General features: G+C 36.9%; 3 protein-coding genes across 5 annotated transcripts; 1 reads left to right on the top strand and 2 right to left on the bottom strand.

Moving 5' to 3' along the window:
• Window positions 1–12: 12 nt before the first annotated feature.
• On the top strand, window positions 13–3,367 carry LOC117219832 (uncharacterized). Its single transcript, XM_033469307.2, has 5 exons — window positions 13–268; window positions 840–1,098; window positions 1,544–1,776; window positions 1,862–2,194; window positions 2,488–3,367. The coding sequence occupies exons 1-5, from the start codon at window positions 13–15 to the stop codon at window positions 2,637–2,639; spliced, it is 1,233 nt and encodes a 410-aa protein (XP_033325198.2). The 3' UTR covers window positions 2,640–3,367.
• Gnptab (N-acetylglucosamine-1-phosphate transferase subunits alpha and beta) lies at window positions 2,789–7,506 on the bottom strand. 2 transcript variants are annotated; one of them, XM_033469305.2, is made up of 7 exons: window positions 6,440–7,506; window positions 5,782–6,203; window positions 5,488–5,699; window positions 4,630–5,416; window positions 4,374–4,545; window positions 4,104–4,291; window positions 2,789–4,028 (listed from the first exon to the last, which is right to left on the bottom strand). In XM_033469305.2, the coding sequence occupies exons 1-7, from the start codon at window positions 6,590–6,592 to the stop codon at window positions 3,719–3,721; spliced, it is 2,244 nt and encodes a 747-aa protein (XP_033325196.1). In that variant the 5' UTR covers window positions 6,593–7,506; the 3' UTR covers window positions 2,789–3,718. The 2 variants fall into 2 exon arrangements, with proteins under 2 accessions (XP_033325196.1, XP_033325197.1); XM_033469306.2 differs by lacking the exon at window positions 6,440–7,506 and having other exon boundaries at window positions 5,782–5,997; window positions 6,071–6,204.
• A 131-nt stretch (window positions 7,507–7,637) lies between these two features.
• LOC117219809 (putative fatty acyl-CoA reductase CG5065) lies at window positions 7,638–27,915 on the bottom strand. 2 transcript variants are annotated; one of them, XM_076522366.1, is made up of 8 exons: window positions 27,792–27,915; window positions 15,829–16,111; window positions 13,447–13,763; window positions 12,117–12,364; window positions 11,404–11,584; window positions 10,937–11,122; window positions 10,553–10,813; window positions 7,638–9,614 (listed from the first exon to the last, which is right to left on the bottom strand). In XM_076522366.1, the coding sequence occupies exons 2-8, from the start codon at window positions 16,075–16,077 to the stop codon at window positions 9,536–9,538; spliced, it is 1,521 nt and encodes a 506-aa protein (XP_076378481.1). In that variant the 5' UTR covers window positions 16,078–16,111; window positions 27,792–27,915; the 3' UTR covers window positions 7,638–9,535. The 2 variants fall into 2 exon arrangements, with proteins under 2 accessions (XP_076378481.1, XP_076378480.1); XM_076522365.1 differs by lacking the exon at window positions 27,792–27,915 and adding an exon at window positions 22,138–22,449.
• Between the last annotated feature and the right edge of the window lie 18 nt (window positions 27,916–27,933).

Below are 27,933 nucleotides of genomic sequence, written 5' to 3' on the forward strand. Positions count from 1 at the left end.
CCAGCGAAGAATATGTCCGTCGTCGAACAGTCGCCCCGCGGTCAGGAAATCATTGTTCCGCCGAGTTTGCCGCTGATTTTGAAGCAGTTCTGCAAGGCTGCCATTCGAACGCAGCCTTACGATTTATTGAAGTGGTCGAGCTCGTATTTTCGAGCGTTGGCGGAGGGCGAGGAACCGCCGACGAAGCTCCGACTCGAGTATCCACCCCCGAGCACCGCCTCCGGATTGACGCTCGGTTTCCTCCAGATTTTGCTCCGACAGTTCGGAGGTATAAACAGATCGCGCGCGTTTTGGTGGATCACTTTGCGAACGGATCACTTTTGAACCTCCGTTCGAAGACTAGAATTTGGAAAATATTAGACACGTTTTCGTTCGAATACACTGATATATATAATATTATATAATGATATTATATAAATATTATTATAAATATTCGCGATACTATATATACTATATACTATATAATATAATAATATTATATAAATATTATTATAAATAAACGCAATACTATATATACTATATACTATATAATATATAATATAATAATATTGTATAAATATTATTATAAATATTCGCGATACCGAACGTGTTACAAAAATGTATATTATATCTAGCAAACGAATAAATAACGAGATTATTATCGAAACGAAAACTATATACTGATATTGTAATTCCTGTAGGTATAACAATAATAATCGAGCATCGCGAAGATAATTACTTTGACGATCAAGTGCATATAGATAGCATAATTACTCGCTTATATATTTTATATATAATTTTTATTATTATCTATATTCTAAAGTTACGACAGAGGTAAATCACGAATATTTATTGGACAGATTACAACAAAACGTTGCCCGTCGAAACGATACTATGGCGATGGGATTGTTTGTGCTTGGACCGAAGGGATTTGAACCTGATCATGATGATCGGGAAATTCCGGCGACGGTGTCAAGTGAAAAAGTTCCTGGCCGTGGCCGTAGGACTTTTGGGATCCAGCCTGTTCGAAACGATGGTCTTGGTTTGCGAATTGTTCACCCATGAACCGGAAGGCGGATCGGCCATGGTTCCTGTTACATTGTTTATGGAGCTGTACGGGTAGGTTCTACAATGCTTTCAAACGATTCAACGTAACAAGATCTTTCCCAGCGCTGTTCGAAGTTGAATTATTTGTATCATAATCGACGAGTTTCGAAACCCTCGGACGGCGGAACTTCGGTCCATTTCGAGCCATGCTTGCAAACGCTGATAGATTCTACCCCGCCGACAGCAACTTCGAATTATTCGGAGGTTTAAAGAAAAGAATTAACGTCGATTTCAAAGAAGCAGGTTCAAGGAAAAATTGGTAAGGATTTGGATGGATCCAGCGATGGCTGCTGCGGGACCATGAAAGAGCATCCGTCTCGCAAGGGTTGAAAAATAGATACATCGACGGGCAGCTTCCTTCGAATTGTTTGTCATTCCATCCAAACCGGAACAATGCTGCAAGTACATATTTACATGTTTCACACAGTTTAACAGCAGTTCTTATCCAATTGTTTAGATACTTAGCAGGACTTCGGTGCGACGGAAGCGCGAGGAGTTCCTCGGACGACGATCCAACGGAATTCATCGTGTTCAACGAGTCGACTGGATCTGGATCATTGGCGAGCCAGGATCTCAGCGAGGGCAAATTTTTCGTGGAGCGAATCTGCTCGGTCGCCAGCCAGGACACCGAAGCGGACGTGAATCTGGATTTGGAGTTGGTGTCGAAGGGGGACGCCGAATCTTCTAGAAGTACATTCTCAATATCGGTTTACGTCGCCCGTTAACAATTTTCCATAGGTTCTATATAGAAAAAGACGTAGATTTTCTCCCGCAGGTGATATAACGGCAAATTTAAGCGACAGTTACACTGGCCGCAGGAAGATGACCGACGAGAAGACGGAACAGGAGTCGTCCAGCGAAGGAACGTTGAAAGTGGAGTGCAACAATGAGACTTCCGGCGCCGATGTTGAATCGAATAAGAAGCTCCAGCTGACCGATGAGAAAAGGTCGAACAAGAGCGGAAATACGTCCGAGAAAGAGGCAACCGGTAGCAATACTCCGGAGGAAAATGCCAGCAGAAGTCGAAGGATTACGAGCGCGGACGAGAAGAAGAGAAGAAAGAGGATCCTGGACTCGAAGCTTCTCAAATATTATCCGGACATTCCTGGTGAGGCATGAGAGGAAAAAAAACAAGAGAAAATCGTAGACGTAGTCTTTGAAATTAGCGGAGCTTTGTTAACGTTTGAGGGAGAGTCGACCGTTCTAAGTAACATTTTGCAAAATTACGTTAATTTTCCTTATAAATCGTAGGTGACCTTAGATCCTCAGCCAAGATGGTCACTTATAGGAAAAATATAATATATTATATTTATATAATATATTATATAATGTAATAATGTGTATAGTGTAATATGCGGTACAATGTAATAATATTCCAATCAACATGTTTTTCAATCGTAGGCATCGGACCTCGGCTTTCGGCCGAAGAGGTGGCCACTGTCGCAGTATGGATGAGCGAGTGTGCAAGAGTACAGGAAGGTATGGTTGGTCCACGAAATCTTCGGCATATGAATTGTCCTCCTTTAGACAGGCAACAAAGCTCGAGCTCTTGACAGAGTTCATAGTTCCGTCACTGCTGCCGAGATTGACCAATATTATAATATTACTCGTATGAAAAAAGGAACGCAACCGCGGACAAACGTTTAAAAATTGTGTTAGTTGAGAACGTAGTGGCTTCGTCACAATTATTTGAAGATATCTCTCCTTTTCGACTTTCACTCGTCATTTTATTTCTCATTAACACAGCAATATACCGAATATTCAAATATAAAAGTTAAGATACCTTGTACAAGAGTAGCAGACTTACACAGTATTATTATTATCATCATCATCATCATCATCATTATAACTACTCTGAGCAGTGACGTAATTCACACTTACAGATAGTTCTTATATCCTAATTGTGTATCATCGTGGACACGTTTCAATTTGTAAGAGGTACAAGTACAGCTTCGTTTGGAAGTTATTTACATGACTTTGTAATCAAACGAAATACGAGTATTGAAATTAAAAAAAAGAAAAGAAAAGAAAAGAAAGACATTCAGTGAACAGACACTTCCCGTTTTACTACACTTAGAATATTTTAATAAGTACAAATTTGGTATAGAATAAGTCTTGAACGATTGTTTGATCGATTGATTTTCTTGTTGGATATATACCTACCGGAGAAGGTAGTATTAAATTAAATATTAAATATGATTGTACAACGATTAATCGCTTATTTAAAATTTATGGTCACTAGTTGTCGTTATATAATAAATTTATAGAAAAATCTGTGAAACCTACGCTTTCGTTTCATAAAAAGAAAATCAGTACCTAGTCAATATCACAGGAACGTTTCACTTAATTTTAAAACATGATGTTAAAAACCTCCCTCCCTCTCTCTCTCTCTCTCTCGTTCGAATCTTCTTACATCGAATCTTACAAAAAATATTACTTCACGCTTTTTACAGAAATAACACATAAAAATGACAGCAGAGATTCACTATACGTAGCGTCGTCGATTTTCCAATAAAAATGTTCACAAATATATATATAAACAAATTTTGCGCATAAAATTTTCTTTACAAGAAAGGACATTTTAATGTGATCTTCCACAAGAACACGGCGCTAATTTCGTTACCAAACAAGGTTAAATTAGGAGAGTGGGCAGTGCTCTTATTCTAAACAATCGTCGCACTTGGTGATAAAATAGATGATAAAACGTTGTAACAAGTAATAAAGCGATTAGACATAATAATAGATTTCTGGCTCTCGCACGATTAGCTCTCCACTCGAGAAGTTCGTGACGATGGGTGAAGAGATTTCGATATTGCACAGGCAATTCGAATGTACTACGTAGAGGATACAGTGATCGGTAAAAGTCATTTAACAATGCACGAACGATTTCATTTTCGGACCGCCTTAGGGGATCCATGTCATCGTTCAAACATACAAATTTTCTGAAATTATTTGAATCCTCGTTTAAAATGTTTCCCTTCCGAGTCAATTAAAAAAAATGAATTCTGAACACTTACTTCGGATCCCTACGAATCTCGTCCAAAAGTTGCACAGTTAGAGACACGTTGCTTGTCAGCATTTCGAATATTTCATTTTTCCCCGCTTTAATCACTTCGTGCGGATAGAGCTTTTTCTTGCCAAATTTAGTGTCGATCTTTTTCGAAACCAGTTCACAATTTGCTATTAATTCTTTAGACACGACGGGCTGTAAAGAAACGTCAACAACATACGATAGAAAATCTGTAGTTCTAGATTATTTTGCTTAAAAAATAATGAGATATACTTACAAGAGACGAATCCAAATATCTTTCGCCGGGCGGAGGATTTGATATTTCCGCGATATTTATAACATTTGAACAATTTGTTATTGTGTTCTCAAATTCTACAACTAGACTGTAATCGAGAGGTAGTGGATACAATCTGGACAGAAGTGTTCTAATTTCTCTGTCCGACCAAGTTCTAGAAATAATGATAATCTTAAGAAGATAATTAACGGAACAACATCGTGAAACAATTATTATGATATTTAAGAAAGTACTTCACCCTGATTTGTCCGTGTCAAATGCGTCAAATATCTCTCTAATTGGCACTTTGCGTTTCTCACTTGTCAAGAAATAAAAATAGGAGAATGCGAATTGCATATCCTCCGAGTTCCTAACTTTGTGACTAGATGTTTTCTTAAATTCATGTTCAAATTTCTTCTGCATATCAGCAGCAATCCATTTATCTATTAAATGAGGCATGTGGGCAGGTACTCTTCTACGCTCAAATCCGTACGCCGTGTTAAATATCTTGTTTACATACAACAAAGACTCGGCGTACGTATCGAGTTGTCTAGTTCTAAGTTTCCATTGATCAGAGTAATTCGGCTTACTGTTAGTTTTCGCGGTAATATTAACTTGCGATAAGTCCAGGTCATCGTCGTTTAAATAACGCTTCAGTTGTGTACGTCTTTCGGTAAAATCTGAGTCTTGAAATTTCATTTTATTTATCGGACTTGATAACGTTGACTTTTCAGGGGAGGTGATCTGTCCGTTTCTACGTTCTTTATAAAAAAATTTGTTGGCGTAACTCGAGTAGCTATTAGGATTAAAACCACGAGATTTATTTACATTGAACATCGCGTGTATAGTGTTATTTGGCAATGTTTGTTGGGTGAGTATTTCAGTACTGTTCCACAGACTATTGCTTTTGCTTCTCAATATATTTAATAACTTCAAACCATAGTTAGTATTTTCTTGAGTGTCCTGCAAAAACTTTTGTGGATAATCCCCATCTTCGTCGATAGCTTCGCTATCCGTAGGAACTGGTGTACTATCACAATCTCCTCCTGTAAGGTAATTTTTCAAATTAAATAAAATGTATTACGACAGTTAAATACAGTAATAAAGTGACTGATACCATCAAATTCGCATAATGTTGTGTTGCAAGCAGGATCACACGATCCATCGCCTACCCAGGCCCAAGGGCAAACATCTGAACAGTCAGGGACCCACCATGCAAGATACACTTTTTGGCCACCCGCTTGTGTAATAAAATCTTCTGGCCATACTTCAGCTCCTAGCATTACGTCGTCATTAAAATATAAAAACTTATCAGAAATTCCAGGAATTCTGCAGGAGCGAAAAATAATATGTCAAGTTTAATATAAATAATTATTATATGTTCTCTAAAAGCAAATAGTTTTTACATTACCTATGTATATGACTTTCAATAGCAGGACTAGAAAAGGTTGGTAGATCACTTTTGTTTAAAAAAATGTCTTCATGGGTGACAAGAGTGACTCTAGGATTATCCATATCCAACCAACTTGGTATTTGGCCATTTGTAACAATGTATACGTGTCTGACCCATGGCGCATACATTTCCAATGAACGCAATGAATATCTCAGTTCATCTTTGTCACTAAATCTAGAAGCAGCAGTGTTAACATCCAAAATAGGAACATGTTCTTTGAGACTCTTTAAAAAGGTTGGATCAGAACCATTGACCCATGTATAAACAACATCTATCGGAACATGTTGACACAGCTTCTTTTGGAATGAAATACCTAATATATTATCGTTAAAAGAGTGGAACACTGCCTCGTATTTTTCTTTACTCCATGCCACCCAAATCTGAAACAAATTCTAAATTTAATCTAAATTTCTAATTTAATCTAAATTTCCAAAACAGATAATATTGTTTTAATTCTTCTTATTCGAACAGCATCGAACGTATTTGACGAATGTTAACGATTAGGAATAAAACGAGTTTACAAATTCGACTTTATAATGAACAATAGAGTAACATTGTTCAACAATCAACAAACACCGGTGTCAAAACAAAAAGGAAATATTATGGGTTTCCCAACCTCTCCGAAGTGAATAATGCCGATAAAAATGCAAGTAAACGCCATCAATATCACCAGCAACGAGTATTTGTACGAGAGTAGATCGTAACATCGACGCTGTAACAATTTCCATGTGCTCATTATATTGATGCAGATTCTACATGCGATTGGCATCGCTAAACACCGTCGTACGAATCCATGTGTAAATCTAGTGATAACTGATAACTGAAGTCTGGCGAAGGAGGGAGGACTTAGGTAGGGGCTGGTAAGTTATACCGCATATACTATAGGTCGCGCGCGCGATAGAGTTTACTTGAATCCACTATACAGTTGAGACTTTATAATTAGCACCGAGTCTATCCAGTAAGCAATTTGTCCTGAATTTGCCATGAATTTTGATCGTACGCTGTTATATCAAATACTGAGCCATCCGTTTCCACATTTCACACAGAATTTGATACTAATTCTTTGTCCATGCCAAATACGGGCCAATCCAGGTCAAACCGTATACAGTTTTTATAGTTGTTTCGCAATGTTGTAATTTGTTTTTGTATACGACATCGACACAATAGATTCTCCTGAACAATTCTGTACCCTTGGTTTAGTTTCTTATGTCATATTTTTGTCATAATTAAAATGTATTTAGGGGACCCTGTATTATCCAACAATCGCATCTGGCTAACAGTTTGAGCGTTTTGCCACTGCATCAATTGGCGCTGTACGCACATCGAAAGAAGCTTCGCGTCTTCTCCGTCAGAGGCGCCCTATACGCAGAATGCAAAGTTGCCTAAAAACATTAATTATAGCTAAAATAGAGTATAAAAAACTAAACTAAGGATACAGAATTGTTCAGGAGAATCTGTTGCATCGATATCGTATGTGAAAACAAATTACAACATTGCGAAACGCGATTAATTACTTCTCGAAGTTTGATGTTGATGTTTAACTATTATGTTAAATAATGATATTTTCCGTTGTTTCCGTTTGATTTTTTTACACGATATCGATGCAGCAGACTCCCCGGAACAATTCTGTGCCCTTGGTTTAGCATTTTATGCTCTAATTTTGCCATAATTAATGTTTTTAGACCATGGACCTCTAAGGGGTGGAAAATGAAGGGTGAAAGTTCATGTACACGAACGCGGGGAATGAATCGTGCGCACAAAAAGAGTTTTATGCTTGCCGATTATGAACAATAATTGTTAGTTTCAAGCAATAATTTGTTTCGTTGGAGAAGTATTTATTTGTATCTGTACAGCCTGGTTGGAAAAGGAATTATTACACAAAGTGATATTTTTCTAGTTTATGAAAATGAAATACATTTTTCAACGCAATATTTTGTTGCAACTGTAAACATTCACAGTTGCGAACATTCACATAAACAGCTGAAATTGCCGGATGTCGGGCTTATTGTTCTAAAGAAAACAGTAACATTACCGATGGCGAATTATTATTATAATATTATATTTTATATTATAATATTATTATTATCAATTAATTAATATTATATATTATTTATATTATTATATTATTATTATAATAATTCGCCATCGGTAATGTTACTGTTTTCTTTAGAACAATAAGCCCGACATCCGACAATTTCAGCTGTTTCTAATTATATTACAGGTAGAACCTCGATTATCCGGACTAAGCAGAGTGACACGAATGTTCGAATAATGGAACAGTTGCTTACGTAAAACGCTAGATCATAGTTTCATCGACTTCCACAATAATAAATCATTTTGCACATACGTGAAAATATATTTGGATAATCGAGGTTTCACTGTATTTCGATATTTGCTAGACATGCATTTGACGATAGACAAATAAGAAATATTGGTCCACAGTTAATTGAGTTAAATCGTTGTTAATTTAGTCTGCGGATCTTTATGCATTGCCGAGGTAAATGTAAATGCGAAAGCACAGGTGAATTATAGTTCGAAAGGATTCAAGTTATATCGAGGAAAAATACGCGGTTATTCGTCGCCTGTTCCTTGAAACTGATAATATAATCGATGATTAATAATCACTTAATTCCTTTCATATTTACGCTCTTCCCATTTAACCCGCAGACCACAAAATCATGCAAGCGCTCCGTTCATGTACAATTCGCTATTATTTCGAATTGCCTTATATCAGGATAAATCGTATAATTTCGAAGGAGCCGCGGACTCGAAATAAGCGTAATTTTGTTAATCACTTTCCTCTATCAATATGTTACCGTTTTCACGTACAATATGTTTCAAAAACTACTGCGACAACAGTTATATTTGACCTTACCAACTATGTACTGACAGTGCACGAATGATGCAATGTTTTCTAGAAAAGAACATTAATAAATATTAACATGATATAAAATATTTCCATGTTTCAAGTTATAATGTTCTGGATATCGTTAACCCTTTGCGCAACAAAGTATTTCCATCCTTTCGTTTCCGAATTTGCTATAACGCAATTCAACCATACTATTACTCGTATGTATAACTTTCCAACCTAACTAGAACTTAAAATACTACAATTGTTCCACCTACCAAGATAATCGCGCGCAATTTACCCACGTAACTTATTCATGAATATAATGCGAATCATAAAAACGAAGTATAGATGCATAAATCAATGTCGTGTCTGACCCGACGTAGGACCGCAAAGGATTAAATTCTGGAACGCGTTTAATGATACAAATTTCGAAAACGGACGATTCGGCTCGATAATAAATAATATTTTTCTCGAATTCGATGGCGACGCGTATTGCAAAGTCGCAGCTTCAACGATGCTTCACAGTCGACGGATAAAAGTCGCGGTGCACGCATGGAACGCATTCGGTCGAACTACATTCGGAAATGAAAGATTTTCCATGCCGTTTCGTTCGTCAGGATATCTTGTAAAATCTTTCAAAAATTCTGAAGGCACGTTTTCGCGGCGCAACAGCACAAATGAAATACCCACTACATCAACCACGTGCATCGTGATACCATATACATTGTTGAACATACATAAAACAGCATGCCACGGTAGATCGTAATGGATGATAGCAGGCTAAAATGGTCGTCGACTATGTCGTATTTCACATTTTTCTTCTTTTCTTTTTCTAAACGAAATCACTGGTTGTTTGTCTCGTCAATGACTGAAACGCAATATCATTACCAACAAGACGATTATGCTGGAGACTTGGGTGAAACGATGCAAGAAGTATAATCTGTAACAAAAAGAATTATTATCAGTAACGATATATAATATTATAAACCGTTGAAGCAATTGGAAAATGATGAATTTATTCTGTTCATTTACTCATTTCGATCTATCGAATTCCAGACTGTCCCGGAAATGGGGGGTTCCTGAGGTCATTTTAAGTAACTTTTTCCTTAGTGAAAATGCAATCCACGGCTTCGTTTACGAGTTATTGACGAAAAACACTGGCCAATGAGAGGCGAGCGCTGGAGCTAGAGCACGTTGCGCTAGGCGGCCGAGCCCAGCAGCGGAACTGGGAGTCGGATTGATTTCCGGATATATCCCAAAAATCCGGAAAATGAATTCTACTAGTCTCAGTAACTGGTCCAAAATTTTGCTGTTCACCTAGGGGGACCAGTTATTGAGACTAGTGGGATGGGTTTCCAGACATATCCCAAAATTCCGGAAAATGAATCCTACTAGTCACAGTAACTGGTCCAAAATTTTGCTGTTCACCTAGAGGGACCAGTTACTGAGACTAGTAGGATGGATTTCCAGACATATCCCAAAATTCCGGAAAATGAATCCTACTAGTCACAGTAACTGGTCCAAAATTTTGCTGTTCACCTAGAGGGACCAGTTACTGAGACTAGTAGAATTCATTTCCCGAAAAAATGAGCTCGCCTCTCATTGGTCACCGTTTTTCGCGAATAACTCGTAAACGAAGTCTCGTAGAACATTTTCGCTAAGGAAAAAGTTACTTCAAATCACCTCAGGAATCTATTGAGATGCATCGGAAGAAACGGATTCATACTTATTACTACTAATCTTACCGAATAAGTGTTCGAATAAGTTTCTTAACTCAAGCATACAGTATCGTATATCGTAAAAATCGCGAACAGCTGAAATAGACTCAGTCACATGATCGTTGCACCTTGTGGCAACATATTTCCTAGCAATACATACATCGAGAGCCGTGATTGGAGTTTGTTGTCGATTTCGGGATCGTCGTTCAGAAGGTACTTTCTAATCCCTAGTACGAAGTCCCGAATAAACGTGTCCCAATTATGGTGGCTCATGTTCGTGTCGAAGTTATCGGAATCCTTCAACGCTTTCACTTTGTCCGTCAGCTCCTCCATATTCTTCTGTTGAAACTCCCAGTCGCGGCACGAGAAGTACGAACCGTAGTGTATGACTCTCGATAATCGCTTGACCGCCTTGAGCATCCTGCAACAACGCGTGTCGCCGTCATTGAGAATCCGCTGTCTCGGACGCGGGTCCGCGGATCGGAACGTGATGGAACGTGATCCGCGAAAATCTCTGTAGAGACACGCGACACGGTATACTCACTTTGGTGTTTTACCTTTAATACTTAAAAAGGCGTCTGCGACTATCGCCGGGAGATACTCGAAGAAGTACATGAATACGTAGAACGGGATGATGCTTCTAAGGTAATTGATGCTGGGGTATCGTACCACGCGCTTCGTTGGATGCTGGATCGCGTGTTTCACGGTGAGATTGAAGAACTGGCCCCAGCTGAAGAACGGAGACGTGGTTTCTTTTATTATTTTTTCGTCGATTATTTGAAGAGGCGTTTCTTTGATTATTCGAAGGGAGCAGGCAATCGTCGCGTAACAAAGGCAAACGAAATATATTATATATATATATATATATATATATATAATATAATAATATATATAATATATATATAATAATATATAATAATAATAATATATAATAATAATATATAATAATTATATATTATATATAAATATATATAAATATAATATTGTTTAAATAATTAGTTGTTTCGTTACTTTAGAGGGTACTTCGCCGTGCAGTTGTAAACTTTCACGCAGTTCCTCGGCTGCATCGTGGTGTACCACGCGGCGCAGATCAACGTGTCGATCACATAATCGACGGGCACCAGGTCGAGATACTTCTCATGGAAGGCGACGGCTACTTTCAGGGTGCCTTTAATGATGTTCAGCATGCAACCTGCGAAATTCGGCGTATTCTTCGAATTACTTGAGTTACGTCGAGACGTTGGAATAACTGTTTTACTGGATAACGAGTAAACCCGTATTTCATCGTTGCGAAAATAAAAATCGATTGGAATGACGAGCTTCTGTTTTAACAGAAGTGATTCCCACGCCACTGAGAACGCGGAAAAACGTTAAAGTTAAGTGTTGAAGAGTCTACGAAATGGCAAATTGTGCAAAGAATGATTGGTGGAATTTTGTAGTGCGAATTCTGGGTGGCTTTGCTCGAATGATAACTTAAGAGAGAGGGGGGAAGAGAAGGGTAGAGGAATAGGGGGAGAGATAGAAAGAGAGATGGAGAGAGAAAGAGAAAAAGCGAGAGAGAGTGAGGGAGAGAGAGAGAGAGAGAGAGAGAGAGAGAGAGAGAGAGAGAGAGATGACTGCAACGAAAACTGCTATTATTTTTGCGTACACGTTTTGCAATTAACGCTATAATTTTCGTACGTATATGACTCACGTATGGCTTCACTATAGTTCGCATATGTTACCTGTGAGCCCAACGGCATTGTCCACCCATCCAGGATACGGTTCCTTTCGCGCCGCGCCGACGATGCTCGGCCTAATTATGGCAACCGGTAGATGCGCAGCTTTCGTCAGTATCAGCTGTTCCGCCAAGTTCTTCGTGAACGTGTACGTGTTCGGATGCTTCCCCAAAAGATTCTTCTCGAGCATGTTGATCGTTTCGTCGTCCAGACTGTCGCATATGTCCATCACCATGGAAGGCTTCAATCGTGAGCTGCAAACAACATCGTTGGCAACAAACAACGAATTCGAGTACATACGTCTTTCAACCCTTTGCAGTCGATGCTGTTTCGATTCGAAATCCAAAGCATGATCTCCGATCTGCAGTGTTTTGCACATATTATTCACGCCTTATGCGTACAACTAATTGCGATTTATGCGAATGAAATTGTGCCCATTGGCGAGCACGATGCAATTTCAACAGTTCGCTTTTTTTTAAAAATATAAATAATTATATATATAATATATTCATATTTCGATCAAGTGAGATATTTGATTCAGAAAAAGAATTGACTGAAACATTTTCTTTGCGTTGCATTTATATGCTGTTTGCTACAATTCTATATGTGATCGTATTGTATATTTATTAATTTGCTCTAATTCGAGTGGCAAAGAAAACAATATTTTACCTTCTTGTATAAAAAAAATGGCGAAAAAAATGTTATACCTTCGTTTCTTATTTTTTCAAGTAGAATCACAAAGAAGAAAGAAAAAGTGAGGGAAAAGTAATATCTATCCAAAAGTAATTATCTCTACGTGAAATTAAATAATAGAACGTAACTGATAATAGATTAATAAATGATAATAAATAATAATGAACAGAGATTAACAATAATAAATAGATAATATCAAAGCCTATTGTATATATTATATAATTATATATAATTATATAAGGCTCGTGCAACGATCTGGAAAAATAGTGCAGCAATTTCAGTGGCGCCTCAGAGTCGCCATTCGACTGCAAAGGGTTAAGTTTTCGAACGAATGAAAATGCGAAGCTCCTGAAAATGGACGCTTAAGCAGCCGGTTTTTCTCATTTCGTCGATGCTTTACCGAATCGGTGTCGAATATACTTTCTACCGAAAATACGGCGAATTAATCGAATTTAACTTTAAAGGAATTCGATGCAATAAAGAAAAGGAACGGAAAGGAACGATCGAGGGAATACAAACGAGCCGCGCGAGCGTCGTGAAAGATGGACGCCGAAAAATTTAGAAACACGAAGAGACAATCGTAGCGATCCATTTTTTTCGAATGATCGGCGATTTATTGACACTACCGGGCGGGTGTACTTACGCATAAACGGCTTCTTTGACTTCCTTTTGATTCGTGTTACTGTAGGCCGTGCTAACGAAGGCGAAGCTGATCAGGTTCTTCATGTTGCAGCACAGATCGATTATGCGATCCGTGCCCTGCATGTTCAGTGCGACCGCCACTTTTAACGGCTCGTCGAATCTTATGGTGGCCGCGCCATGGAACACTATGTTAACTCTTTGTATCAGCATCTCCTTGTCCTCGGGCGACAGCCCAAGATCCGGCATAGTCAGGTCGCTCTTGATCGCGTGGATCTTGTCGAACGCGGACGGATTTTCTTTTCGAAGTTTGTCGAAGACCTGTTAACAAATGTTACTCGATCGAGAACGGCTTAACACTAAACACTACCAAGCAGGTAATACGAACTGGCATGCGCTGCTTCGCAAAAGTGAGAAGACCGAATTTATTTAGAATTTGTGAAGTTTCTATTATAAAGCTTGCTCCGATAATGTAACTTATTCGAGCGTTTTCCACGAAAGAGTCTCGGAACTTTGCAAAATAAGAAAGCGGTCACTTTGACCGCGATTGGTTCGGTGTTAATATCATATTCATTTAAGAAATAATGCAAGCCATAATCCCAATAGTTACGAATTGTCAACAATTATAAAAACGAGCTGCGAGGCTCAAATGATCGTATCTTCTCTTCCCAAATTGTCCATTTTTCGGGACAATCTGAACGTCGGTAAGGGAGATACAGTAACGTCTCCCTAATTGACGCTCAGATTGGCCACAAAAATGGATGATTTGGGAAGAGGAGCTTTGCGACTCGTTTTTATAATTATAGTCAGCATAGTCAGGTCGCTCTTGATCGCGTGGATCTTGTCGAACGCGGACGGATTTTCTTTTCGAAGTTTGTCGAAGACCTGTTAACAAATGTTGCTCGATCGAGAACGGCTTAACACTAAACACTACCAAGCAGGTAATACGAACTGGCATGCGCTGCTTCGCAAAAGTGAGAAGAGCGAATTTATTTAGAATTTGTAAAGTTTCTATTATAAAGCTTGCTCCGATAATGTAACTTATTCGAGCGTTTTCCACGATAGAGTCTCGGAACTTCGCAGAATTGCAAAATAAGAAAGCGGTCAGTTTTGACCGCGCAAATTGTGCAAATTGTGCAGAAAATTAGACAATTTGGGAAGAGTAGATACGATTATTCGAGCCTCTATTCATTAGTTTTTATAGTTGTTAACGATCGATAACCATAAAAAACGGGCCACAAGGCTCCGAATAATCGTATCTGCTCTTCTTAAATTGTCCATTTTTGTGGACAATTAGAGAGACATCACTGCATTGTGAAAGCGTTCTTTTGATATTTGGTTCACGAACCGCGGAGGATCTCTATGCAAAACAGTAGCTATCTTAAACTAATTCGTTGCAACATAAATTAGATAAAAATGTAAAATAATGCATAGACGAGGCTATAATTGTTCTAACCTCATCGCGGTTTTGCATATTATCTCACCGCGTTTATCATAAATGAATAAAATCCGCAATCCATGTATGTATGACAAGATCGAATTCATTTTTAATCGTTTTTTTTTTTATCTTAATGTATGCTGCAATTAGAACTGCAATTACATTGTTTGAACATTTCTTATAACGGAAGTCTAAACGTTGTAATCATGTATCTGGTAAAAAAGACGGAACGATAGATGTCGATGAATGTGAGCATTTTAATCCGAGAACTTTATATCAGAATTAGCGATAGAGTTGACATTGCTCGTAATTTTAAGCCAATCAAATTGATCCTCGATGGCTTTCTACTTTCAGCTGAATTTGAAAGTAAATAATAAGAGTGAATTATAAAACCTGCGTCGATTCCATCAAAAATATATTCAGCCCACAAAATTCACGCCGATCTCAAATTAATAGTCATTTCGTTAATTATACCCCCGTACAATCTATCAAAATACCTTTCAATAAAAATCGATTAACCTATAGCCATAACCGTAACCATCGAATTCTACTAAATTTTAACACGAATAATTGCAATAAATACATAATTATAATTATAATATTATATAATATATATATATAATATAATAAATTTTAACACGAATAATTGCAATAAATACATAATTATAATTATAATATTATATAATATAAAATTACAGTAAATACATTTACACTGCTATGTTAGAAGATTAGGGCATTACTCAGTCAATTGGCATTACTCCTGATTTGAAACCAATCAAATTAATATAATATATACGAACATAATATATTCTACTCTTCTTATCTTCTATATTATATTATGTTCGTATATATTATATTAATTATATTATATAATAATATAAAAAATAAATAATTATATTATATTCTACTCTTCTTATCTTCTATATTATAATACAGAAAAGAATTTACGGAAGATTCTAGTAGTTGTTTCAGTCGTTGATCGACCGTGTTGCCCTTCTTCGGACGGATCAGTATAAAAATGGCAAGCAGACGGGAACATGAGCGCAGTAATTTTTCCACAAGTGCTTTTCCTATGAAACCGGTCGCCCCTGTCACCAGCACCACCGTATCGGAGTAAAATGCTTCGATGGAGCCTCCGTGAATGCACTTATCATCGTTCCTGTGCTGTTTATTCATTTGTACGGCGTTGGAGCTCATAATGAATGGCAAACAATCCAAGAAAGTGTACAATCTGAAAGAAAATCTCAGTTTCAGGCTCAAGAATATACACAAGGCGACCGAAAAATCTTTCGCAATCCGGAAATGGGAATGAAAATCCGAGCGAAGCCCATTTCCGCTCATTGACCGAGCTCGCCTCTCATTGGTCACTGTTTCTCTTTAACCCTTTGCCCAATGATTCAACAATTTGAGTAACAGTTAAAGTAAATTCTCCGTAACTGACGCTCAGATTATACACAAAAATTAAGGAGAAAAATTAAATTAGGGAGAATTTGCTGTACAGTCAATTCTCCGTAATCGACGCTCAGATTGTATACAAAAATTAAGGACAAAAAATTGAATAAAAGGAGAGAGATTTAATCAAGGAGGAAAATTAAATTAGGAAAAATTTGTTGTACAGTAAATGCTCCCTAATTGACGCTCAGATTGTACACAAAAATTAAGGAGAAAAATTGAATAAAAGGAGAGAGATTTAATCAAGGAGGAAAATTAAATTAGGAAAAATTTGTTGTACAGTCAATTCTCCCTAATTGACGCTCAGATTGTACACAAAAATTAAGGAGAAAAATTGAATAAAAGGAGAGAGATTTAATCAAGGAGGAAAATTAAATTAGGAAAAATTTGTTGTACAGTCAATTCTCCCTAATTGACGCTCAGATTGTACACAAAAATTAAGGAGAAAAATTGAATAAAAGGAGAGAGATTTAATCAAGGAGGAAAATTAAATTAGGAAAAATTTGTTGTACAGTCAATTCTCCTTAATTGACGCTCAGATTGTACACAAAAATCAAGGAGAAAAATTCAATTAGGAAGAATTTTCTGTACAGAAAATTTGCCCTAATTAACGACTGCACACAAAAATGGCCAATTCGGGAATATATTAAGATTATCAATGTATATAAGAATAATTACAGAATTATAAGATCATGCAAGCTTCTCGTTCTTGCAATCACCGATTGACAGCAACTATAAAAAACGAGCCGCATGAATCACTAGACCGCGGATGTTTATGAAAAATAAAAAAGATCACGCGCCAATTGCGGTTAAAAGGTTACGCGTTAATTGCGGTAAAAAGGTGGCGCACCGATTGTCGTAAAAGGTAGCACGAAGATGTCGGTTCACGTCTTGAATAATTTTAACAAGCCGTAAATAACGTATCATTATCGATGATCAATCTCAATATTACCACTTTTTCTAACCGATTCTATAAAAACAGTCTAACCGATTACCATGTCGCACATTGGTGGCCAGACGATTGTACCAATGTATCTATTTCCGCGGTCGTTTATGTCAGATGTCAGTGGAAATGTTCAAAAAATTTACGACCCTCGATGTATGAATTTTTCAATACGGCGGAATTATTAAAGAAAGAGATTTCTACCCGCAGGCTGATTCTCCGACGTGTCATTGGCCGCAGAATTTAAGGAATACGATTTTTAATCAAAATTGCCACCGTCGCTTTCGTCTTGTAAGATTCGCGCCGCAGAGAAATATGCACCCAATGCAGCGGGAATATTATTTCCCAGGTAACGGTAACGAATCGGATATTAATTATTGCACGCATGCAGTGACGTGCGACACGTTCGGTCCGCACCGGTTTATGCGAACCGATGAAATTCGCCAAACCGGTAAATGTCTTCCGACTTTCGCAGAAGAGCTCTTTTCTTTTTTTTAGTAATCGCGACCGTGCAGCTATTAACGCGGCAAGTAATCCAATTTAGCAAAAGACGATTTTCGCTCGAGTAAAGTGACACCCGTCTGTGTCATGTAATGCTTCATTCTTCTAGGACAAGGTTACTCTTTACTATTCTCTTCGAACCCTCCGCTTCCGTGACGTCAACTGAATACGTAATTCGAACAGCAACTTTGTGTAGAACAATTGAATGAAATAACGCCGAATTCGATTTCCGCGGATACCGTACCCCGGGGAAATTACATTCGGCGAATTTTAATTAATTTAATCCAGTCTTTCTTCTAACTCCGATTTCCTCGATTACAGTGAATTCTCCCTAATTGACGCTCAGATTGTATACAAAAGAACAATTTGGGAGTATATTAAGATTATTAACATATATTAGAATAATTATAGAATTGTAAGATTATAGAATTATAGAATTATGGAGTTATATAGAATTATGGATTTATGGAATTATGGAATTGTGGAATTGTGGAATTATAGAATTATAGAATTATGGAATTATGGAGTTATAAAATTATGGAATTACGGAATTATGGAGTTATAAAATTATGGAATTATAGAATTATAAAATTATGGAATTATAGAATTATGAAATTATAGAATTATGGAATTATAGAATTATGGAATTATAGAATTATAGAATTATAGATTTATGGATTTATGGAATTATAGAATTATAGAATTATAGAATTATAGAATTACGGAATTACGGAATTATGGAATTATAAACGACTATAAAAAACGAGGCGCAAGGCTCGAATAATCTAAATAACCTCCTCCTCCGAAATTGTCCACTTTTGTGCCCAATCTGAGCGTCGATTAGGTTAAATTAACTGTACTCGTGAAATGTATCTCGTGCTTACAGAAAATTATTCACAGAAAGAAAACGCATATAGCCTTTAGGAGAGAATTGATCGACCTGTACTTGGACACTTTAGATATCGATCGGTCCTCCATTCCACAACCTACTTATCCAATTCAGTCAATGCACACGAGTCATGGACGAGACGCAATTGGTCAGCTTTCGATATTCGTTGCCTTGCAGCATGCTGTCTATTGTTACATTTGACAGCTATACTAATGTCCTTGCAAATTTCCGTCTCTGTAAACAAATCTCACGTGAACGACATCGAATATTTTCTGCTCGACCGTTTCGTATATACTTGCGTGTTTTAAGTAAACAAATTTGATTTATTATGTCATATTCTCGCGTTTTAGTTAAGTAAACAAGTATCTAGGCTTTTCGGACATTTTCGAAATTCTGCGATTTTGCATCGCGGTTGCAAAAATAGCGAAACGTATCAATTTAAAACAACTGAGCCGACTTTTATATAATCCGGGAAGGTCTGGGGAACAATGAAAAATGATTTATGCGACCATTCGCGAGATGATTTGTTTGCATATTAATTGGCGGACACCCTGTATACGTCCGCGACAGTAAATTCTCCCCAAATGTCCTTCCAGCTTGTAAGCAAAAATTGACAATTTGGGGAAAGGAGATACGATTATTGTATAAATTATTAGTAATTAATATAAATTACTATAAATTACTATAAATTAATATAGATTATTATTAAATAATCTTGTGCTTCGTTTTTACAGTTGTCGAGGCTCGAATAACCGTATCTCCCCTTCCCAAATTGTCTCAATTTTGGTTTAAAAACTTAAGGACACTTTGAGAAGAATTTACTATAATTGAAATTGGATCGTGGATTTTCTGCATTTGTGACAAAAGCGAGCTGATCAAATAGAAAAGAGGTATTTAATGAACTTGGAACATTATATTGTTCCTTTCAACTTATTGGAATCGTTAAAAGAATAAATGAATATAAATATTTCTAATTATTATATATAAATATAATTATTACATATATATATATATATATATATATTATTATTATTATTATAATAATTATAATATATATAATAATAATAATTATTATTATAATTATTATTATATTTATTATAATAATAATAATTATAATATATATAATAATAATAATTATAATTATAATTATTATTATATTTATTATTATAATAATAATTATGATATATATAATAATAATAATAATAATATATAATAATAATAAATATATATTATAAACATAAATATTTCTAATTACAATGCCAGCCTTTTGTTTCATCCGATGGAACATTTGCCGCGAGTGTAACGGATCGCTCGAGTTTCCGAGTCGATCTTTAAATTGAGGACGATGCCTGGCAACGTATGCGTGCACATATTATGCACGCGTGTGAACGAATACACGTGCTAAAACTTTCTCCCTACGCCTCCTTCGTAAACAAATGTTTATGTAACAGGTTGCCTCTGCTCGTTCGCCGTCGCGCTCAAGTCTCAAGTGCACGCATTTGACACTGCCCGGTCTGGGTATCGTCGGCACGCTCTTTGGTATACCTTGAGACTCGAGGAGAAAGTGGCCGTAAAACAGGAATCGATATATAACTCGCTCCCTCGCGCGATTATTTCTCCTTATAATCGACGTTGAAATTTACCGCCGCGCGACGGAGAAAAGAAAAGAAAGAAAAGAACGGCTAACAATTTCGTCTCTCCGCGTCGAAAATAATATCGATCGTCGTGCATTTTTATCGTTTCCTCGTGCGACAACGGACCGGTTAATGTGACGGGGGCGTTTGCATATAGGTCATCATCCTGCGACAAATCGACAGACGAGACTTACGTAAAACGACGAGTCGAAAGGCAAAATTGTACTTCGCTGCGTGAGAACGCGTTTCGGAAAAGATTGGACTTAAATGTTCGTCCGAACAACGTTATTAAGTATTAAGGGGTGAACGTGATTTGCACATTCATTGATCATAATTTTATCATTATTTAAGATTATTTAATCACAATTTAATCATCATTTTAATGTAATCATTATTTGATCGAAAAATATAAATGTTAATCATATTATTGGAGAGAATGATGAATTAATTGATATGTGACTCGTTTGTTGAGAATATAAAGAATGGGCCTTAATAAATTTAACTTAAAAATTATTATTATTATTATAAAAATGATTAAATTTTGATAGAAGTTTCTTTTTTGATAGATTTAAGAATTTATTTGAAATATAATTGTTTAGAAATATCTCGATGAAATATTTAATCGCCAGGGGATTAATCAGTAAGATCAATTTAGTCAAATGAGTGGTAAGAAAATCAGTTTAATCAGCTCGGTGAATATATTTTTGTAGAAATTAAATTATTATTAAATTCGTTATTTATCATTTCAATTCTCTTTCCAAATTGTCCCTTTCGAACTCTCAATTAGTCGTCTATTGTTTGTATATTGAGTTGTCTATTGTTATTAAATGTTCTTCTCTTTTTTTAGAACTATAAATCGCGGTTTATCATCGTAGAGAATCTTATAGCCTTTCCGAACGGTGCTATTACAATGTGGTTTGACAAAAAGGTGTCTGACATTTATCGAACCAGTTCGAGAAGAGTTCACACATTATAGAAACGTTGGCACTTCTTGCTTGCACCGCCGCAAGACGGAAATTTTTTTCAAATTTCCATATTTTCCAGCAGTTTTTGCGACCGATACATGTATGATTTTGCAACCGATATTGTATAATTCTCTTTCGAGAGAGAATTTTAATGAATTTCACCGACGCTGTTGCCTCGATTAAATTGACCGTTAATGGACGCGTTGTTAATAAAATTCACTCCAATCGGATACAGTTACATCGACGAGATTGATTTTTAACAATAACACTGGAAAATCGAGCAACTCCGAACAGAAAAATTATTCAGCAATTACGTTCAATCTGTAAAGATGATATAAATGAACGGCGGATTTTATGCATTTATGGGTATTATTATTTTATAGATATTATGATTTTTATTTATACGATATATATGATATATATTTATAGATATTATATGATATATATTTATAGATATTATGTTATATATTTATAGATATTATATGATATATATTTATAGATATTATGTTATATATTTATAGATATTATATGATATATATTTATAGATATTATGTTATATATTTATAGATATTATATGATATATATTTATAGATATTATGTTATATATTTATAGATATTATGTTTTATATTTGTGATATATATTTATAGATATTATGCTATATATTTATGTGACTTTGCAGATATTACGATATAGACATTCTTTGATTAGGTTCAGAGGGGAACTATGTTGCATAGGGGGTTGTTCATATCGAAATGCACCTCGTCCGACGAATTGTTCATCGTTTCGAGTACTATCGACCAAGAGAAATACTGCGAGACGAGGGCAACGGGAAGAAGAGAATCCAGAAACGAAGCACACGTCGGAGAACTCACCCTATCTGACGCGGGGGCGAGGATCGTTTCGGTGCGATATCTCCCTATTTCTCGATCCTTCGAGACGCGGGGCTCGTAACCCTTGGAATTCGTGAAGCCGGGGTTGCGCACCCCCAAACATCGCCCTCGAGGATACTTTTTCCACAGTCACTCTCGCACCTTAACCCCCCGCTCACCCTTTTCCCTCCCGCGCGATTCGCACCCTCCTCGTTCGACTTCGTTCGCGTTCTATCGTTTTTTCTTTCCGGGTAATCGCCGATATGGATTTACGGATATCCCATCGGAGTGGTTCCCGAGGTGACAGAAGGTTCGTCACTGGCATTGACGACGATCGTCGGGTGATTCCGCGCGGCTGCGCGTGGCTGACAAGCAACCGATGACGACACCCGCAAAGGGTTGATTTTCGAACGCGGCCTGTTGCGATCCACGCCGAGTAACGATTCGATTTTACGCGTTCGTGGGGAGAAATGGGTCGGCGAAACGCGGAATAGCGAAGCCGCGCGGAAGGATCTCGGGGGAGAGTGTTGCATTTGTTTCAATTTATTCGAATCGTTCGAAGTCGTATTTTATTTCTGTGCTGTTCGAACGATGCAGGCAATTTTTTTATTCGGTGGCGATATGATGTTCGGACACCTTTAAATTTAACCTTTAACCCAATTTAACCTTCTAAGGCGCGATAAGTCCTCCGAAAAATTTTGTTTCGATGTTAGACCGACCAGTTTGACGATGAGTAGTTCGAGTATGTATAATAATATGTATTATAATATTAATGATAATATTTATATTATATTATATATTATTTAATATTATAATAATAAATAAATATTATATAAGTTTTGGATAAATATTGCCATTCGACTATCTAATTTTTCACAATTGATTCTAATTTTCACATGCTTCATTAAGGCCTGTAGGAGAACTAACGTGTCTAGAAGGAGTATGTTAGGAATATATGTTGAATGAAATTGATAAATAAAATTGATACATAAGAATGATTACACGAGAACGATAAATAAGATTGAATACATGAGATTGATAAATAAAATTGGTAAATAAAATTGTAAACGATCCCAAGCACACCTAGCAGTTCTAGTTTTATGGTAAATGTGTCTTTGCGTTAACAAACTGAATTAGTTGTAAATCGTTCGACTAGATGGTGCTACTTACAGGGTAGCTCGGGTTGGGAATAGTTACGGATTGACCGAAGCAACAGGTAGATAAGAATGTCCGCGTATGGATGGGACCGTAAGCTTCTGGTAACTCGACGCGCAAGTTCCTTGTTCTTTCAGCGCAATGCCATCTCGACGATGAACATCGGCAAACATTTCACGTAACTTCGAAAATTCTGCTCCGTCTCCGTTCGACGGTATTCGGAAATGTTCAGTCGAGTCGAGTGAAACCGAGCTTGTCCCCTCGAAAGTTACGAACTCGGTTAAAGAAATGTTCGACTTCGTTCAGCTCGTCGTCGCTTCGTCGATTCGGCTCGAAACGAGAGAGAAATTTGACGAGAAATTTGAGGAGACCGCGGACGAAACGCAATCGCGACGCCGCTTCCGCGGGAACGATTTCATTGATTCTAATCATGCGTTCGCGCATCGTTGCGGCGTCCTGTTTTTTCCCTTTGCCCGCGTCGTTCGATTATAATCGCAACGATTACGCAAGGAAATAATCTCGCGAGAGCCGACGGGAGCGATTTAAAACAGAAATTCATAATTGAAGATGCCCGGACCACCTGTTCCGCAAATTCAATTATACCGCTCCGTTCGTTTCGCTCCGCCAGAAAGATGCATCTCGAGAGATTCGAGAAATTATTCTCAACGACATTCGCTTCTCTTAATTGCATGGAAATTGCAGCGTTCAGCCGTTTAAGTACTCCGCGCCGCGCGCACCAGAGTTCAGCACAACGTTGAAACACTTTAATTCTTTCATGCGTGCATTCGACGGTGAAACTGCAATTTCTTTCGGGGTTGCGCAACAGGCGAAACTGTCTCCGCGGGGACATCATTAACAGCTGCCTCGATTGTCCGAGATCGGCATCGTTTAGCTCGTCCGAATTCGAATTTTCTTATGTTCATTTCGTTCAAGCTTCTTTCTTTTTTTTCAAGCGACCGACACCAACCCCCCAAAATTTCCACGCTATCGAAGGCGTTTAATTAACGATATTTTCAGTCGAATTGCCACTTAAACGAGACACCGAAATTCGAAAATTTCGTTTATCAATTCGCGGATGAAAATCGCGCAAGAGATATTCCGCGGAAGCGAACAGATAATCGCGGCTCGAATTTCCTCGTCGGATGTTCGACCGCGCGTTTATGCCCGGAGGGGTCGCGCTTGAATTCCGCTTTATCTTCGCCGAAAAATAATCCGCGGGAGATATACCGGAGAGCGTCGCCGGCTTAATAAATGCGGCTACATATGAGTCGTTTACTTTGAAAGTGGCATAAGTCGCTTTACCGTAATGAAAAGTGGTGATTTTTTTCATGTTTATACGAAATTATTTATACCGAGAAAAATATCAGTATCCTGAGGATAACGAATACAAGTAAATCTTCTCGAAAGTTATCATCCATATTTTTGAACGTGTTAAAACGCAAACCCTTAAATATATCGACTTAAAAACAAAGTGACTTATGCCACTTTCAAAATAAACGGCTCATATACGTGTATAGTTGCACGAAGGCTGACCGAAGAAAGTTCTTCCGCGTTGCCCGAAGGAAAGGACGTGTGCCCGGTTACGTAATATATCTCGAGCAACCTCTTTCTCTTGCACCAGACGTATTTCTTTTCGCATTGCTTTCGCGAAACTCGTTCATGCTTTTCTAAATTTCTTTCTTATCGGTCGGCCGTCTCGAGCGCGAGACAGCCGTTCGGCGTGTCCGTTTTATCGTGCACCGTTTCACCGTACGAATTTTCAGGAAATTTCTGGCGGAAATCTCGACGTATCTCGCGCAATCCGAGCACAACAGTTTACTCAATCGAGGTAAAACGATGACAATTTATTCGCGCAAGAAAAAGGCTGGACATTTGATCGCGCGAGAAAAAGGCTGACAATTTAATTGATCGTTATTAGCTGGCAATTTAGCATTTATCAGTCGACAGTACGATCTGTCATGTGAAATAGTCGCTGTTGTTAGAACATCAATCTTCTCAGCAATTTAACCGAGATGCTAATAATGAAATTATAATTTCAAAATACTCGGCACGTATTCACCGATTTCTAGAGCATATTCGATGACATTTGTCACACGCTTTGCAACTTTTGACATAGAACGTATGAATAATCAACGATCCAGAATTTTCATTGTTTGATGTCACTATGTCACTTGGCTAATGTTGTATATTCCACTGGGAGTAGGTTGTGTATTGTATAATCCACTGGAAAATTGTACATTTCACTAAAAAATTCACAGAGTATATTATACATTCCACTGTCAAATTTAGAGTAAGTTATACATTGCATATTTTACTAGAAAATTGAGAGTACATTGTACATTGCACATTTCAGTAGAAAATTTAGAGTAGGTTGTACTTCGTACATTTCACTAGAAAATTCAGAGTATATTGTACACTCCACTGTCAAATTTTGGGTAAGTTGTACAATTGCACATTTCACTAGGAAATTGAGAGTATATTGTACATTGTATAACATATATACATGGTATATTACACTGGAAAATTGAGAATGCATTGTGCATTGTATATTCCACTGGCGAATTGAGAATGAATTGTACATTGTATATTCCACTGGAAAATTGAGAATGAATTGTGCATTGTATATTCCACTGGCGAATTGAGAATGAATTGTACATTGTATATTCCACTGGCGAATTGAAAATGAATTGTACATTGTATATTCCACTGGCGAATTGAAAATGAATTGTACATTGTATATTACACTGGAAAATTGAGAATGAATTGTACATTGTATATTCCACTGGCGAATTGAAAATGAATTGTACATTGTATATTCCACTGGCGAATTGAAAATGAATTGTACATTGTATATTCCACTGGCGAATTGAGAATGAATTGTACATTGTATATTACACTGGAAAATTGAGAATGAATTGTACATTGTATATTCCACTGGAAAATTGAGAATGAATTGTGCATTGTATATTCCACTGGCGAATTGAAAATGAATTGTACATTGTATATTCCACTGGCGAATTGAAAATGAATTGTACATTGTATATTCCACTGGCGAATTGAAAATGAATTGTACATTGTATATTACATTGGAAAATTGAGAATGAATTGCACATTGTATATTCCACTGGAAAATTGAAAATGTTGTATCGTACATTGTATATTCCACTGGCGAATTGAAAATGAATTGTACATTGTATATTCCACTGGCGAATTGAAAATGAATTGTACATTGTATATTACATTGGAAAATTGAGAATGAATTGCACATTGTATATTCCACTGGAAAATTGAAAATGTTGTATCGTACATTGTATATTCCACTGGCAAATTGAAAATGAATTGTACATTATATATTCCACTGGCGAATTGAAAATGAATTGTACATTGTATATTACACTGGAAAATTGAGAATGAATTGCACATTGTATATTCCACTGGAAAATTGAAAATGTTGTATCGTACATTGTATATTCCACTGGCGAATTGAAAATGAATTGTACATTGTATATTACATTGGAGAATTGAGAATGAATTGCACATTGTATATTCCACTGGCAAATTGAAAATGTTGTATCGTACATTGTATATTCCACTGGCAAATTGAAAATGAATTGTACATTATATATTCCACTGGCGAATTGAAAATGAATTGTACATTGTATATTACATTGGAAAATTGAGAATGAATTGCACATTGTATATTCCACTGGCAAATTGAAAATGTTGTATCGTACATTGTATATTCCACTGGCAAATTGAAAATGTTGTATCGTACATTGTATATTCCACTGGCAAATTGAAAATGAATTGTACATTATATATTCCACTGGCGAATTGAAAATGAATTGTACATTGTATATTACATTGGAAAATTGAGAATGAATTGCACATTGTATATTCCACTGGCAAATTGAAAATGTTGTATCGTACATTGTATATTCCACTGGCAAATTGAAAATGTTGTATCGTACATTGTATATTCCACTGGCAAATTGAAAATGAATTGTACATTATATATTCCACTGGCGAATTGAAAATGAATTGAACATTATATATTTCACTGGCAAATTGAGAATGAATTGCACATTGTATATTCCACTGGCAAATTGAAAATGAATTGCACATTGTATATTCCTCTTGCAAATTGAGTCTGTTGTATTATACATTGTACATTCATTGTATATTTCACTACGAAAAATTCAGAGTATATTATACATTGTATATTCCACTGGAAAATTGAAAATGTTGTATCGTACATTGTATATTCCACTGGCAAATTGAGAATGTTGTATCGTACATTGCATATTCCACTGGCAAATTCAGACAAATATCGTACATTTCACTAGCAAATTGTGCGTATACCGCACATCGTACGTTTCACTGGCAGACAGAGAATTGATCTCAGGATGAACGGAGCGAATACTGGTGATTCGAAAATGGCAGAAAAATGGTAGAAAAATGGTGAAAACGTAAATGTCGGCGATCTTCGTTGTGCTGCTTACCGATCACGGGTTGTCCGCACTGTTCGACAATGAGGGCGTGCTCAGAAGCACGGGAGACACCGCGTGGCTCGGCTCCGTACACCTTTCTTGTTCAACTGGGTTCGGGTCCAGCATCGGTCTCCCCTAAATACTTTCTGCGGAC

This window comes from Megalopta genalis, chromosome 5 (assembly GCF_051020955.1).
Source record: "Megalopta genalis isolate 19385.01 chromosome 5, iyMegGena1_principal, whole genome shotgun sequence".
In the NCBI taxonomy this organism is placed as follows: Eukaryota; Metazoa; Arthropoda; class Insecta; order Hymenoptera; family Halictidae; genus Megalopta; species Megalopta genalis.

Coding starts and splice junctions, on each gene's coding strand:
- LOC117219832 (XM_033469307.2), top strand. CDS start 13: ATGTCCGTCGTCGAACAGTCGCCCCGCGGTCAGGAAATCATTGTTCCG. Junction 1,777..1,861: donor GGACGCCGAATCTTCTAGAA/GTACATTCTCAA, acceptor TTTCTCCCGCAG/GTGATATAACGGCAAATTTA. Junction 2,195..2,487: donor ATATTATCCGGACATTCCTG/GTGAGGCATGAG, acceptor TTTCAATCGTAG/GCATCGGACCTCGGCTTTCG.
- Gnptab (XM_033469305.2), bottom strand. CDS start 6,592: ATGCCAATCGCATGTAGAATCTGCATCAATATAATGAGCACATGGAAA. Junction 5,700..5,781: donor ATTGAAAGTCATATACATAG/GTAATGTAAAAA, acceptor TCGCTCCTGCAG/AATTCCTGGAATTTCTGATA. Junction 4,029..4,103: donor GAGATTCGTAGGGATCCGAA/GTAAGTGTTCAG, acceptor AAATAATTTCAG/AAAATTTGTATGTTTGAACG.
- LOC117219809 (XM_076522366.1), bottom strand. CDS start 16,077: ATGAGCTCCAACGCCGTACAAATGAATAAACAGCACAGGAACGATGAT. Junction 12,365..13,446: donor GTCAAAGAAGCCGTTTATGC/GTAAGTACACCC, acceptor TGTTGTTTGCAG/CTCACGATTGAAGCCTTCCA. Junction 11,123..11,403: donor ACGGCGAAGTACCCTCTAAA/GTAACGAAACAA, acceptor TCCGTTCTTCAG/CTGGGGCCAGTTCTTCAATC.